Below are 17,467 nucleotides of genomic sequence, written 5' to 3'. Positions count from 1 at the left end.
CCCAAAAGAGCCGAGCAGAGGCCTCTTCTGACCTGGCACTTGCGCATGCTCAGAGGAGGCCCCTGCTCTGCTATTTTAAGAGCAAGACGTAGGGCCAAGGAACCAATGCCAGGTTCCTAACAAAATTTTACTAAGAGGCCCAGCAATGTACTGTTCCACCCCTGGTCCTGATGGATTAGTCACAATAGGTCACTGTTACATTTGGAGTATACTTTAGTTTACCTCAGAGCAAAAAAGCAAAACAAAAACAAATCAGTTTTCACTTCCACTACATCATGATATGGTCATCCTTTACATTATGTAGGACCAGGGCCGGTGCTAGGGTCCACGGCGCCCTAGGCATTTTTAAAAAAGCGGCATTAGAAGGACACAGCCCAGCCCGAAATTTTTTTTAAAAAAAGTTATAAAAAAAAATAATAATTATAAAAAAAAGAAATTAAAACAAAATATCCAAAAACAATCCTGCAGTATAAGTCCAGTGGAACTGCAATATTACAAAGTTCCCTGATTCTGCAGAATAGACTGGGAATTAGTGGAAATGATTGTTATTGAATGTTATTGAGGTTAATAATAGCGTAGGAGTGAAAATAAACCAAAAAACTTGATTTTAACACTTTTTATGTTTTTTTCAAAATAAATCCGAATCCAAAACCTTAAATCCCAACCAAAACCTTTCGTCAGGTGTTTTGCGAAACAAATCCAAACCCAAAACCTCAAGCAAATCCGAATCCAAAACACGAGACACCAAAAGTGGCTGGTGCACATCCCTAGTTAAGACCCACAGGTGGTACCATTAAGCATGTAGCTCTGGATCTCACCAAGACTGCAAGGAGTCAATTCAGGAAGGTTTCCATAATCAATTTCATCAGCCATTAGTCTCCATTGCTGAGAACCATTCTGCAAGCCTCTAATCTCTGGACTTTGTGGAGCCAGTGTCAGCAGGGTGACCAGGAGCGCGATGTGAAGCACTTCATTCCCTGTAAAGCCTTAGGAGATCATGGGTAGCCATAAGAGAAAGTTCCCTCCTTGTAAATAGAAGCCACAAACATGGGATCCAGAGCACTGATAGAAGGCCATACAGGGACAACGAAAGGGAGATTCAGTGGTGAAGATTGTGAATAACTGAAGTCAGGAATGGATAGGGGTTAAGACACCTGCTGGGCTAATAAAGAAGCAAAGACAACAGCCAGGACCAGTGTAGTTCTGCTTTCACCTTTATTATGCCCCTGCCCAAAAGCCGGGTAACATTAAAACAAAAAGGCTGCCTTGCCAGCAAGAAACCCCTCACTACCATCGAACTGCGCTTGATGCAGCTAACCCAGGTATTGGTTAGAGAAGCTGGTGCTTGTCAGGTTTTCCCTGTATGTTATTTTACAAATGTTATATTGCGACTGTTTTAAGCCTTTCATAAAAGTGCTATAGCTCTTTTGGTGATGTGTTAAATAAACATAAGCATTCTTTACTCAGATGTTTACCTGGATACGAAAATACTTTTCCCATGTCCTGGTATTGGAAGTAGGTGGTAGGCTGAAAGATAATCAGGTGAGTGCAGAGTCCGGTGTGGGAATCTTTGCCGAATAACCCTAGGTACATAATCTGCTGGACGGTGTGCATGAATAGCCTTTGGGTGGTATCATGACAAAGATAAAACCTGAAGACCACCAGGCTCTGAACTGGTGCAAGATTGAAGTCCTTGTAAATGTAAAAGGAAATTTTGTTTCTACTGTACAGAACTAGGTGCCAAATCCATTTTTGGGATGCCTTCACTTAATCGGATTTCTCCCCTTAGTCTGTGCAAGCTTCCAATATTCCTCGATCTTGCTCTGCAAACCTATGGATTCTAGGAAAAATCTAGGTGCACTTACAGAAATAGTGGCTGACAGCAGGTCAAGAGCGTGTTTTACACTGTGCAGCATACACGTCATAAATTACCTCTGATGGCTTTAGGAATTTGAGAGAGAAACTATTGTCACAGTAGTCAACAATAGCAATACTTATACTTGCATTAAGCCTTAGGCTAAAAACTATTGGCCTAGAACAGAAGTTTTTTGTGGCTCTGTTGCTCATTGCAGGTTAAGAATAGTTTTGTTTTTTTTAGGTCTTACAACTAGAAACCTTTTAATATCCCAAACTATTACTAAAATAATGCTTTGATTACTGTGTATTTTTTCAACATTCTATAACTTGTACATATTTTGCTACATTGTGCAATATCAATTCTGGATCTGTTAACAATGAGAAATAAAATTAAATGCTGTGAAGAAGAAATCCCCATCTGCTTCATTTTGGTTATGTAAGAAATGTGTTCATTTGGACTAACCCTCATATATGGAGATGCACACTGCCTGTATTTGGAATAATATAAACTAAAAGCATGAAATTACTAACAGTGTACAATACATTCGTATTACCAGAAAGGCTCAGTATCTATTATTTTGCGTGCTAGGGTAAACTGATGAAACTACACATTAAGTACATGTTTTATTTATGGTTCTACCAGCATGACTAAGACCGGTGGGCAAGTGGTGATGTCATCCTTGGTGCTTATTCCATTTATATAATGTAGCTATCTAGGCACTAGAAAAGCCTCTTGTTGTTGTATAGTTTTCATGCTTTCAGCGCAACATTTTGTCATTTGGAAGTAACAAGCACACTGCAGAAATAATACATCATGCTATATTGTTTGCACAATTAAAAATTACATGTGTAAAAATATGAGACTGGTGGCTGTCCCAATAAGTGTTGTAAAATCATATCCTGGTTGCAGCAAAGAAGGAGCTCTGAAGGACCCCAAATTCTTTCCCAATTCATAATAGTAGAAAGTAGAAATGATCCCAGCACAGTGGACCTGTCTCTCAACTGTAAATTGTATCATTACATGATCGCCTCAAGTTGGTGATAAAAAGACATGATCGCCAGTTCTGGTATTTTCTGCAATTACAAAGAGTTTGACTCTCATCAGATGCCACCATCCAGATAGATCTTATAGACCAGTGAGGGGCAAATCATAAAACAGCTGGAGGTCTGTACAGTGCACTCCCTCCTCCTCCTCCTCCAGGTACGCTGTATGACCTCCATGCACTGTGCAGAGGAGGTCATGGAATGCGGAGGTCGGCTGCCCCCGTTCTAATAAGATTGGGAGAAGCTAGTCGGGGGACTGCAAGAAAAGGCTTGGTGGCCGACTGTTGTCCACCAATGTTCTAGACATTATAGTATGCAAGCAACAAAATCTCAAATGTTAAGCCTAAAGAAAGGATTTTTTTATTACATCTAAAAAGAAATGCTACAATAGTTTAATATAGTCACAATTACAGTAAAACAGAACATATACACTCACATGTGGAATTGGGAAAGTACACTTATAGTTCAAAACTCTATCCCGATCTGCAGTCCCAAGAATAGTGCCATAGTTTTACTGCTCATGCCAGAGAGTCGTTCCTTCTAAAAATATTTCACTGTTAAAGTCCACTTATAATGCATTTTGAAAGATGCTGCTCATTTCCAGATACATGGACCATGGACCGGCGATTTTGTTGTGATGTAGTCTCTCACATTAAATAATACAATTCTTCATTTCAACACCGCCATTGAACCACCTCTAGAGTACAGTAAATGGGCTTATTCAGTCAGAGATATATATATATATATATATATATATATATATATATATATATATATATATATATATATATATATAACAATGAAAGTCAGCATTTTACTTAATGATCACTGGTATGCTATAGCATAATCAAATGTATTTGCAGTAATTCTGGTGGCATAAAAAAAAATAATAATATGACAATACAGGCAAGTTATCTGTTTTTAGGACTCATTGTAGGGTAGTGATAGTAATTCATTACAAATTCATTTTGTACCATAGGCCGTGCTTTTAGCTTTCTGGCAAAAAAAAAGTAGGAAGCATGACTGCAAATAAATTTGGAAAATGGACACTTCCTTATTGCACATTTCAGCAAACAAATGAACACTTTATGTAACAGAAACAAACAAAAAATGTTATGTAATTTTTTGTTGTGGGAGATGTATTGCCTGCTGCATCTGCAAAGACAAGAGCACCAAACCTACTCTATTGTAACAATCCACCAAGACGAGACAGGAAAATAAGATCATAGATTTCTTATCATGTGACGCAAAGGATGATCACATCTTCTTGAATGCTCATGCAAGCATCAGTATGTTGGACGCACAACTAGAACATTGAGCACAAGATTGGCAGAACACACAAGAAATATTAAGAAAGGTTTAGAATCACACAGTGTATCACAGCATTTTAAAACTATACTGGATGGACTACGATGGACAGGACATCGATTCACATATTTGGGTATACAAATTCCCAAGCTTCAATCACGTCTATATCAGGTTAATTTCACAAAAGCAATTAGAGATGTGGAGGTTGAGTTGGAGGGCTGAAGTCGTCTCCCTCTATCCTATACAGGGCGAGCAAATTTATTTGGAAGGGCAAGAGACCTAGAATCAGTCTGCAGAAACTGCCACAATGTAGTACGAACGGAGGTATTAACTTTCCAAATGTAGCAATGTATAATCAGGCAGCCATTCTCTGTTATCTATGGGATTGGCTGTCTGATCAAAGTATATACGCCAATACGCAATTAAAACATCAATTTACTCCAAAATTTGACTTGAAGGCCTCACTACACCTTTCTGATCAAGAGATCCCCCAATCTAAACTTTCATAGGGGAACGACAAGTTATCCATTCACAATATGGCGAGCGGCAGGGATTAGTACGATTTCCCAACTGGTTAATAAGCGAGCAAATTGACCCATGACATTTCTAGAGGCATCAAGTAAATATGAAGTTGTACGAGCCTATCCAATGGCATTTTTGCAGGCCCAACATTATATTAAAGGGGTCCTTCGAACATTTTCAAATGTAGATTGGGACAACTCCCTAGACTCTATTCTTTGCTCGCCTACTCCTATCACTATTCATTATGGAATGATGAGGGATGTGATAGATTACTCTACCACACATTCAGGTATATTGCAGTGTTTGATACATTTCCCTGATCTTACTACAAACATATTACTTAATACGCTGTTCAAGTCATGTAAATTGATATCATCTAATACGTATACTGAGATTTTCTTAAATATTTATCCTGGTACATACTTGACACCCCAGAAGCGCTTTAGAGTGGGTCTCTTGAAATCCAGCAATTGCCTTCAGTGTCATTCTGTTGATACAGATTTATTTCATTGTATCTGGGGATGCCCCCTGATCCCCCCCATTTTGGCTTCAAGTAAAATGTTATGCGGAAAATGCTCTGCGAAACTATGTTCCACTAAAGCCTGAGTGGGCCATACTGGAAATTCTTCCGGCTAACCAAAAGATATCAAAAGGAAGTAGCTATTTATTATTAGCCATCAGTGTTGCTGCGCGTAAGTCTATCTTACACCTATGGCTGCACACTACGACTCCTCCCATCACCCTGTTCAAAGAAAAACTTAACTATATTTAGAATGGATTTTGTAGAGGCACTAACTGATAAAGAAAATCAAGTTGAAAAGTTCTTTAACATGTGGTAAAGTTATATTAATACACTTCCTGTTGCTACAAAACTTAAAATATGAGAAAGTCTCCAAAACACAGCTTGGTATGAACTCGGACATGTAGCAAGAGATCCTCCTATTATTATATAAATTATTATGTGGTATTGCAAGTGCAAGAAATCGGTACACTTTTGGGTTATGACAGGAGACAAGAGCGGTGGGCTAAAATGGGTCCCGTGTGGTTTAGGACTGTATGATTTCTATATATTTGACATGGCTGTATATCATGATGTTGTCAATATAGCTTTGATTGTATTGAAGACATGTATTTTCTCATGCACTGTTGTATGTATTTGCATGTGTAATGTCACAAGTGAGATCAATAAAAAAAAAATTAAATATAAAAAAAAACAAAACTATACAGGATAATGACCCCTCATCATTAAAATTTAAGGCCATAAACAAAGTACAGAGAAATTGGAGAGGTGGGGATTTCATCAAGAAGATTAACAAAGAAGAGCTAAGATGGATATATGAACTAAAAATCCTAACCCCAGGAGGACTTGTATATGGATTTCAATATTCGGAGCTGTGTATAGAGGTTGACATATCTGGACGGCTGCTGTAGGGGAAATAATCTACGGTCATACCGCTCTGGAAATGCCCAAATCCATCCGCACTTGGAAGTGATACAGGGTGGGCTGGACAGGTACCTTGTTTGGAAGAACAAGGGAACATCAAGTACTGTAGACTTTTGACCCCCTAATACATGCACTGCCCGAACATTTGTCACCTTATTGACAGCAGCACAAGAATAAAAAAGGTACAATCAGATCTACCTCACCCCGCATTGATTTAACACTATCATGTTAATCACAATTTCATGTGAACATCAGATCTATCTAGTTATGATCATTCAGGGATACATTGATATACCTCATATATCCTACAAGTTAACCCGTGCATGATACTCATGCATTCTAGTCAAATCAAGCTACTTAAGTTCTTAAAAAGGTTCTTGTCATGCATTTGGGCCTAGCCCAGGCCTCCTCAGGGGAAGAGCGTTACTTCCCGACGCAAGCGCCCTTTTTAATGTGTGTTCATGAGGTAAAATTACCTCACGAAAATGAGTTTGACCCCTCAACTCGTAAATTTAGCCTTTACTACCCCTCCCACGGGGGGAAGGGGGATGATGGAAGTTAACTGACTTCACTATTCTAATTTTTTTGTCAAATAATGTCAGTATACCAAATTTCAGGTCAATTGGATGAGCCCTTTCTGAGAAAATAGTTTTTTCCACACACACACACACACACGCCGCTAAGCTTTTACTTTTATATATATGATAATGCTAAGAATTTAGTAGGTCAGTGTATAACTCCGCCCAGCAGGTGGCGCTGCAGCTTGTTTTGTTTTTTCCCACCCACAGACTAACACACGCCGCTAGGCTTTTATATTATAGATCATCATTATGATCAGTTAGGTACCTACACCATTTTAATTAATGATCACTGCATCAACAAACAACTATATAGGGTTCATATGACCATATCATAATGTGTCAGGCACCCCAATAACACCAGTGTCACCAACCCTCAGCCCTGTGGCTCAGCATCATTTATTATATTCTTAAACTGATAACTATCACATGTGTACTTGATTCACAATCAATGGTGAGAATAAATTGTTTTCTGTTTTGATCCATACTTACCTATGCGCAACCATGTGCACACTATTATTATTCATTCGAATAGCCATAATACCAGCTATTGTAATTCACTAGATGATCTGTCACTAATATGTTTATAGTATTATTACTATCCCATGATGTCAATTAATAAATTTACAAGAGATAACTGCCAAATGGGACCTATAATTATCAATATGGATGATTGCGGCACTCATGAAGCTATTTTTTGTTTGGACAAGGAAAGCGCAAAACAGACTTTGAACAGTAACAAGGACATTTGATTTATTAATCAACACTAATGTACCGCCTCACATCGTTTTGCAAAAACAACAAAAGTATTTCAGTACCCCAAGGTACCTGCTCGTCTCCAGGACTGCATACCCAGACAAAGGAAGGGGAATCTGTACATAAGTATTTGCACTTTAACCCTGGCTCCATCTTTGGTTAATTTATAAGTTAAGTTCTGTGATGACTTTTTGAACCTACTAAAAAACAGCATCAAAAGTACGACAGTTACTTTATTGGAACTTGAATACTACATCCAACATATCGAGTGCAATTCATTCTGTCCTATTGGTATAGGTATTGGTATATAAAAAAAAAATCAAAAAAAAATGGTGTTTGCTCGTTCCTTGTAGGACCACCCTTTCATTTACCTGCTATGGCCTATAAATTGATTTGAGCAGCTTCCACTTCTGTATTTGTCTGAGAGGCATGTTGGTGTCAGTAGCTGAGAGGGGGTACTGGCACTGAATTGCTGTTTGGAGGCTTCTGGGGTACCTCTTGGTAAGTTAGCTCTCAATTTAAAAAATACATATGTATGGCCCAAATATATGGGTCTCTCATTGTTTAGAGTTAGGACCACCCTCTTAGCAAAAGCGCTGTGGAGTGACGGGGGGCTTTAACATACATTTGCAAATGTGTGCAACTAAGACTTTTGCATTTTTATCTACAGTAGAAACGACAGATATGTTGCTGGCTATAGCAGTGTGCTGGGATGTGGGGGGGGGGGGATTGTGTGTTTGTTCCTTGTAGGATAACCCCACCCTTTCAAGCACTTGATATGGCCTATAAATTGATTTGAGCAGCTTCCACTTCTGTATCTATTGGTATAGTTGCTTAGTAAACTTGTTTACCATACTATCCGTTAATCACATTAATCGGTTAGAAAATGTACCCAAAACAAATTAGAAGCTGGATTTTCAGTTTCCACTGCCAACACTATACAAACATTGTAAATCAAAAGGTACAGAGAGTCAGTACAATCCATTTGGAATATATAAATGAGTGCAGATTTTGTTATGGTATATTGATTGCATCAGTATTATTTGAGCAAAAGAACACTGGATAATATAAGCCGAAGCATATTGTACCAACTACTGTGTACTTAATGTGTTCAGTTTATGAACCATTTTTCTCTCACAAGAGAACAAATTAAGATTTTTTTTTCCCTGTGTTTACCTAGCCCCATGTTTCCTTTACAAGAAAATTCTGTTTTAAATTTATTTTTATTTAAGGTTTTAAAAAGTTAAAAAACAAATTCTTAATGCCGATTTTTTATTTATTTAAATAAGCGAACTCAACATGTTTGATTCATTGCTTGCTGTCCCATACAAGAAATAGGTGCATGCACAGAGACAAGAAAATATACCACCTGTTACAGCAGCAGATTTATACAGCACTATAAACTGTAGCTGTTTACAGTGCTGTTCAGCCTCTTAATGAGCCATATTTTTTACACTCGCTTGCTGGTGGACGTGTCAATGTAACAAATACAACATATGTGGCTATTGTTAGGCATAGCAAATGATTGATCTCATTCAGACATCATGCAGATATCACATTGATCTCTACAACATAACGGAAGGCACTGTCCAATATTGGAACAATTGGCTTTTCGCAAATTATATTGATCACTGATGTCAAGTTTTTCCTGTTCACAGATAAATCAGAGCCCTACGAGCACTAAAACAGCTACAAAGATATTTGGAAAAGCAAAATTAATTGGTTTCCTTGTGCCTAGTAATATGCTCTCTCCGTAGCAAGCTTCCTCAAGCTTACACAGCAAGAGAGCCACATTGTAGAGAGAAAGCCGACCAAGGAGCAATCACAATGCCGACCAACATCTGGATTTTGAAGCCAGTGTGGCTGTTAGACAAGAATACTCATTCCCTGGGGCAACTTCCTGTATAGCTCACAACAAGAGCCGGTTTAACGCATGGGCTCGCTGGGCAGTTGCCCAGGGGCCCTACGAGCACAGTGGCCCAATAGGCTTGTCAACAGTATTTTACAGGAGATTTATTCAGAGCCTTGAAACCCTCTTTATTAAAACATTTAGGTAGACTAATCACCTCAGTATCAGCTGTTATCTGTACATGCGATCTTACACGTCTAATTGTATATAAGAAAGTCAAAATCAACACACATAATTTTTTGAAGCCGTAAAGTTCTAATATTTGCAACACTCCATGTCAGTTGCCTCCTACTAAATGTAACTAATGAAAGAAATGGAACAGAGCACAATGAAGTTTGAAGGCTATGACGTGACAGTGGCTGTACATTTTTATTCCTGCGAGTGGTTGGGTAAGTAGGGCCCTAGTGCACTGCTTTGCCCGGAGGCCTATAATGCTGTTTGTTAAAACTGTCCTGCTCACAGCTCTCCTGCATTGTGGGCTGAAGAAAGCCTGCCTGGTAAAGACAACAGAGCACAAACTGACTGTACATTAAACGTTTTCTCACAAGGCACTATAATAGAGCAAGTAGAATAATTTCACAATTATAAAAGAATGTGTCTAAATAAAATAAAAAAAATTGCTATGCTATAGAGATGTTCAGTGACAATTCTAATAAATGGGCATTAACACTGATTCCATTAAGACAGGGGCCCTTTATTAAAATTCCTTATAATAGAATCCTGGATAGGGGATGTAACAGAAAAATCTCTCAGACCCATGATGTTCTGGGAAGACAAGAGGCCACTTGTTTCAGAGAGATAGACCTTTCTTTTGAGTGCACAGTTAAACAAAGATGATTAGGTTCAAAATACATATATACCTATTAGTATTAATCATAAACTTCACGTGTCAGCCCGGTTCCTAACTATATACCTACCCAAGCTTTAATCTTGGAACCAATACTAGTCTTACCCTTATACTATCCCATGCCTTAACCCAAACCAACTGCAGATCCAGTTCCAAAATTAATAAGTCCTAACATAATTCTCAACATACTTAAAGTAACAAAATGTTTACTGTTCTGTTCTCTATATGTACTGTCTAGTTTGGGAAAACAAGCGATTGCTCCCATGCTAGTTTAATAAACAAGCTTTAGGACCCACTGAATCTCTTTTTGACCTGGACCCACTAATCTTCTTATAACAGCCCTGAATGCATTTGAAACTTTCCAAAATAGCAAACATAAGTACAATTTTAGCAACAATGAAGTCAAACGAGTAAATAGTAAAAAAAAACAAACCAAAAAAAACCATAGTAATAATAATAATAATAATAATAATAATAAGAAGAAGAAGAATGTAACCAAAGTAATTTCTGTGTTGCTGCTGAGTGCTTGGCTAATTACAATGGCGTTTGGTCAACAATACATTGTTGTAGTTTCCCCACACATTGTATTGCTATAGCATGGTGTCCGATACCATGGCTTTCATTGTTCTTACTAGTTAACACCATGCACTAAAGTAAGAAAAATATAAATTCCCAAGATGCCTTCTGAACAGAGCTGCCGATTCTTAAGTCTACATGATGAATGCAGCCTCATTAAAAGGTCTATTTAACAATATTCACCCTGAATATTTTGAACTCTTAAGTAACATCTGCTATCACCGCTATTTGCAGCAATGACAGAAGACTTAACAGATCAATTTACCATTACAGTCATGCCGGGACAGCTCATCTGATAAGTGGTTGTCCCGGTGATGACTGTGCCCCATCGACACAACGCTTGGATATCACAGTGGTAAAAGAATTTCTGGGTTCTGACCCATTGAGCCGTGCATGCGCACTGTCCAGCCTGCTAGGAAAAATCTTAAAATCCCTCTCCGGCGATGCTGTAGCCTACAGGCAACTGCTGCTAACGCCATCGTGGGCTCGAACTCAATAGAATAAACTTTTCGGAGCTTGACCACAGTCCCCATTGAGAATTATTTTTGATATCGCCTGCGTTAGGCTCTTCTTAAATAGCTCTGATAACTACATTTGACTAAACCATGCAGGAAAAGTATAATAAGGATCGCTTTTAAACAAATAAAGGCTCAGAAGCAATGAGAAGAATGAAGATAAAATTCAAGTTCTGGTTAAGCATAAGGAGGAAAAGGAGCAGAGAAAGACAGCAATTGGGTCAGGGTGCCCTATTTTGAAAATAATTAAAATAAAACTTGGCTTTTATATCAGGAGCTAAAATATTGTCTGCAACTCACATAGTTGCCAAATATTTAAACTGTGGACTTATATTATACTAGCAGGGTCACCCATCATTCTGCGGGTCGGATTTGTAATGTGTAGCAGTTTTTATATATATTAGCAAATTATTTGGAAAACAGACCAAAAATTATATTTAGAAAATAAGATTTGTTGCTTAATCGCAGAGTTATGTCGTATTGTGGTGAGCTTTCCTTCCAGCAATCAAGCATTTGTTTCCAACCAAAAATTAATGTTTTCAATATTTGTCACTCTGTCGGGTTGTCGCTATGTGGTCTAATGGTTTACTTTTTCGATACTAAATAACTATGTAAGATTTGGCCGCTTTATCTGGAGAGCTGTGGAAGATATTTGCCAACAAACTTCTTTTATAATATATATATATTTTTTTTAGATATAATTGCTGTCTTTCTCTGCTCCTTTTTGGTTTATTACAATAACTAGGGTAGCCAGCCCCTCGAATTTCCTATCCATCAAATCTAGGTATTCAAATTAATTATTATATTACCTGAGAGAGGGGGCGCCTCTATGTAAAGTCTTGGACTATATCCATATGTAGTCAGTGCCATTATACACTGTGTTCATCTACTAAGCAGAAGGAGGCTAAGACAGAAATCAAATGTGCAAAAGCTTATGCTGAATGGCACAGCTCATAAGTATAGGAGACAAAACCTTCCTGAATAAATAGGTGGAAGGAGAAAAACAAAAAAGGAGGAATAATAAAGCATAAAGATGGAAGGAGAAAGTCTTGTGAAAGAAAACAAAGACATAAATTATCAAAATTATTATTTATAGTAGAAGAAGAGAAAAGGACCGCAGTTAAGTAGCAGGAATATTGATGCAATGAAGGTAGACAATTTTCAGAGCAGCGGATCCAGACATGATCATGTCAAAAACAAATCAGATTAATTTTTTGAACAAAAGCTTTCAAATATAACAAATATACTATACAAAAGTAAAGCAGTTCACAGAGGATGAAAAGTATTAAAACAAAAGGACATGCACTAGAACTTAAATGTAGCATGTTTAGGGGTAATTTGAGGAAAAATTGCTGGAAATCTAGTAGATTGGTGGAATACTGTTCCTAAATACATGATGGAGGTTAATACAGTAGTGGAATTTAAACATGCTCAGAATATGTCACACACCAGACCTGTACTAAAAGGGGTCTGGACCACTCCCCTTGCCCTTCCAGGTGCCAATGCGGTGTAGGCTCCTTCCCCGACTGCACCAATGCAGCTATTTTTTTGGGACATGTACACACATGCCTGTTCTTTATTAGCTCTTTCTTCCTTTCCTATGCACCGCCCTGTCCCCTAATTGTCTCCACACTATTTAAAACAGCTGTAGCTGTAATACAATGTCAGATTATCAAATCTTTTGTTTTGTAGTGTGTCCCCGATATCATCTTCTGTCCCACTGTGTTTCCGGTAATATCATAATCATCATCATTATATAGCGTCAGCATTTTCCATAGTGCTTTACAATTCCCCTGCTCTAGTGTTTTCCTGTTATCATCATCTGCCCCAGTGTGTTCCCAGAGTCATCTCCAATCCAGACTAGATAGGCTGTGTGATTCTCCTCTGCCATCAATGTTTCTAGTGGATCCCTACACTTAATAGAAAAGAAGAAATGTAAAACTAAATCTTGCTTACAAATAGAAGGCCTAGTTGCAGTCAGTAACATTATATATATTTTTTTAAAAAAAGATTGTGTTGTGCAAGGTAAGGTAGTATGCTGTATCAAGGTGTCCAAACATGCATTGGCAGGAGTGGGGCACTGAAGGAGTGCATAAAGAGAAGCACTTTTATTCAAGTTCCAGCAGGGATCTATCATCTTTAAACCCATTATCCACAAAGTTCTGAAAATCAAAAGAAAAAAAAATGTAAACAACTGTGTTTGCTCAGTGATTATGTCATACACAGAATGATCACCATGTACCTCTACTTCCTAGGTGCTAAGAAGTGTACTGCAAAATAATTAAATAATGGGAATGCCAGGGCCAGTATTGTGAAATAATTCTGTAATTGTTAAATATACTTTAGGATATCTAAGGCACTGAATTTTCAGATTACAGAAAAAGACATGTAGGAGCCTATCTATTAAGCCTTAAACCAAGTGGAATCAGTCGTTTCCACATTGGTTTAGGCATAATTTAGCATCCTAGCTATTTAACAAAAGCCTAGGCAGGAGATGAACATTAAAGACTTCAGGTCAGATCATGGAGTTGCTAGTAAAGTCATCAACAGGACAGCCTCTTATCAGATACGCTATCATCATCATCAACAGGTATTTATATAGCGCCACTAATTCCGCAGCGCTGTACAGAGAACTCACTCACATCAGTCCCTGCCCCATTGGAGCTTACAGTCTAAATTCCTTAACATACACACAGAGAGAGAGAGTCAATTTGAAAGCAGCCAATTAACCTACCACTATGTTTTTAATAAATGGCTGTGGTAGCATTAATAGGCACCTTATTTAGTCCCCCATACCAGCATAAACACATGCACAAAAACACCTCAGAACTTACCATAGACAAAAATCAAACTGAAGGGACATAATACTATTACATATTTAGGATTAAACAAATTTAAGAAGAGTATAGCTTTACCATGTTCCATAAGTTATGCAAACATGTATCTATAGTAGATAGGACACCATATTATATGACTTTTTCCAGCTACTGAAACTGTGTATTTTTGAGTTTACAAAGGGGTGGAATAGCAGCAACCTATTGGACAGACACCACCTGCGTGGCATCTCATTTTTCCCTCTCTAATGATGATACCTGTTGAGTTCATATGCCAAGAATTTCTAAATTTAGAATTAACTACTAAAAAGTTTCAGCTCTCTGTCAAATCTGTCTCCAAACCCCATGTAGCATCATCATACCAAAGCTATCACTTCATTATAAAACAGAACATTTCTCCCAAAATTACCAGCACATGTCACTTGCTGGCCTCTATAGTTTTTACCATTTTCCTGTAAAACTAAGTAATTACTGCTGTCTCTTATTGTTTTGCTAAACCAAAATATATCATAAAAGAAACAAAGAGCACATCAATGTTAAATAGTTCTCAAATGGTATCACATAATAATACATATACAGGAATAAAGGTAACTACAGTGTTAAAAGTAAATAGAAAATATTATTCATCTCAAAACAAACATCTCCTAGGCCTTGAGTACATGATGACAAACATATTGCGTGCACTGTCCATACAGACAGCTCACACCCAGTAAGCTTCACACTGACAGTGTCTTGTTATTAAACCGTATTAAAGTACTTCTGTTTGTAGCACAACGTAATTATACCACGCAAAACCTACCATCCTATGCTACATATATGACCTTGAGAGAGATATGTTTGCAGTCTTACAGGGGAGCTACATGCACTGTTTGGAGGCCGAGCTGTAGTGGATGCACCGGCCGGTACTCACTCTGCATAGCCCGTGCTCCATGGTAACCTCTTAGTCTCCTTCAGGATCAGGATGGGTCTGGCGATGTGGTCAGCTGAACACTCAATCTCGTCCTGTGACAGACCTAAGAACTCGGGTCTGACATATGGGAACCTCATAGGTAAGTCAGAGCCATTAGCGTGATCAGAGCCTGAACTGCCAGCCATGATTCCTCCCATGAAATTGGCCACAGCAGATTTTACCCGAGTGAGCATATTACAAGCAGCAAACTGCTGGAAGAAGCATTAATAAATCAGCAGCTGAATGAACGCTTGCAGGCAATGGGCTCTCTCCGTCAGATCTCCCTTCCCCCTCCCTGTGTGCAGAGCGCTGCATGGATCGGGCTGCGAGCAAACATCAGATAGGGAAATGAACGTAGAAGACAGGAGCGCCAGGTCTGCAGGTTCTCAGCACAGTGATCTTGGAGCTAAAGCTTTCATCATGTGATCCACAAACTGTCATGTGACTAACGAGGGAGCAATGTAGTCAGCGTGTGGTAATACTTCCTACCTACCTCACCCCCTCCTGGGATAACACCTGGGTTTATTGCAAAGGCAGAATATATGTGTTGTCATGCAAGCAAGAGGCACTCTTCTATTGAAAAACACGATCTGAAGAACCATAACTTTTTCGCATGATTAAAATGGTTGTTATAGGAGGTATATTATTAAATGTCTGCTAAGTTGCATTATGCATTTTACCCTGGACAGTGTAGTCTGCTTATGTTTTTTCCCCAGCAGGTGTCCCATTGAATTGACCTGGGATCAGAGCTAACATATTTGTGAAGAATAAAAAAAAGGACACAATAAACCAAAGCTTGATGTTATCTGAAACAGGTCATGTCTCTTCTAATCATGTCACAGTAATAACATACATGTCAACTTTCAAAACATCTCACCTGGGAGATCCTGGGGGAGAAATCATGTGACAGGGGGTAGGAGGGGATGAGGCATACTTGCCATCTCTCCCTGAATGTCAGGGAGACTCCCTGAAATAGGGGTGATCTCCCTCATTCCCTGAAGAGTCTGGCATTCTCCCTGATGCTGAGCCAGTACAAGACGTGGTTGGCTTCTCTATCTGTGGCATGATGACACAGTTCAGAAATTGTGTCCTATGTCCATGTATTGATGCCTATGGAGGTGGCCATTTTCATGGAGACCAAGATTTAATCAGAGACTGACAGGTAAGACAACATGACTTTAGTAAAGGAGACAGAAATGTAAAAGACACTTCAGTCTCTAGAGATTCATTAGCTGCTTTTCTTTAACGCATAGTTGATTACTCTCCCAGAATGTGCGGGAGACTCCCGCATTTCTGGGAGACCTCCCGGGAGAGCAGGGCAACCTCCTGGTTCTCGCCCCCACAATAGATAAGTGGCGTGGGGAGGGGGAGAGTCTTAATGATGCAAATATTGCATCATCTTAGCCCCGCCCCCTGCTGTAATTGTCCAAAATTGTGACAATCATTTAGGAGTGGGGCCAAAATGATGCAATTCATCAAGCCCCGCCCCCGCACACCCACCTCCCCCAGAATCTCCCTGAAGCCAACAAGGAAAAGTTGGCAAGTATGGGGTGAGGTGATGTAATAGCATCACCATAGTCCCACCCCCACTATAAAATGCAGAAATTCATGGCATTGAATAGCGGGGCTTAATGATGTGATTAAGCCCCGTCCCCGCCATTCAATGCTGTGAATTTCTGAAAATTCGGGAGGTTTGCCTACTCCTCCAGGAGGACTCCCCAAAATTCGTGAGCCTCCCAGGAATTCCTGGCAAGTAGGAGTAATAATATCGGGCCAGGGGGGACATCTGACTCCCGAGCTGGTCCCATAGTGTGTTAACCTGGGCTGGGTCATTGGGCCACTTGCATTTTTTTCCCTTTAGAATGTTCCTAATAGGCTGCTGAGTTAAGATTTGCCCCCCATGCTAGAATTTGCCAGCCCTCCCCTGAGTAATATATTGGTATAATAACTTGCTACATGTATATGGAGACACATAGGAGAGGAGTAAAATCAACAGTTACCTTTAGTTGATTGACAGTGAAGATAACATAGAGGAAGGGAGGTTTTCTAGGAAAAAAACACAATACATAGTTCCTTTTGATGTTCATTATGAAGCTCATTGTGGTGGCAAGTGCACAATACATAATATTGCAATCAATAGTACTACATACTTGCCAACCTTATGTTGGCCGGATCCAGGAGTTCCTAGAGGGCACGAGGGGTGTTATGGATGGAGGGGGCAGGGCTTTGTGAATTGCAACATTTTGCCCCCCCCATGACAAAATGCCTGTTTGGGGTCTTTTTACAGTGGTAAAAAGACCCCAAACAAGCATTACATCACTGGGGGTA

General features: G+C 39.0%; 1 protein-coding gene across 1 annotated transcript in view; it reads right to left on the bottom strand.

The window, feature by feature from the left end:
• PPM1H (protein phosphatase, Mg2+/Mn2+ dependent 1H) overlaps positions 1 to 15,577 on the bottom strand; it is a 147,898-nt gene extending 132,321 nt beyond the window's left edge. The window contains exon 1 of the mRNA XM_075209342.1: positions 15,101 to 15,577. Within this exon, the coding sequence (XP_075065443.1) occupies positions 15,101 to 15,333 (233 nt within the window). The 5' untranslated portion in view covers positions 15,334 to 15,577. The remainder of the gene's footprint in view (positions 1 to 15,100) is intronic.
• Positions 15,578 to 17,467: the final 1,890 nt, after the last annotated feature.

This window comes from Mixophyes fleayi, chromosome 4 (genome assembly GCF_038048845.1).
Source record: "Mixophyes fleayi isolate aMixFle1 chromosome 4, aMixFle1.hap1, whole genome shotgun sequence".
Classification (NCBI taxonomy): domain Eukaryota; kingdom Metazoa; phylum Chordata; class Amphibia; order Anura; family Limnodynastidae; genus Mixophyes; species Mixophyes fleayi.
This window is presented reverse-complemented; position numbering and strand designations above follow the sequence as displayed.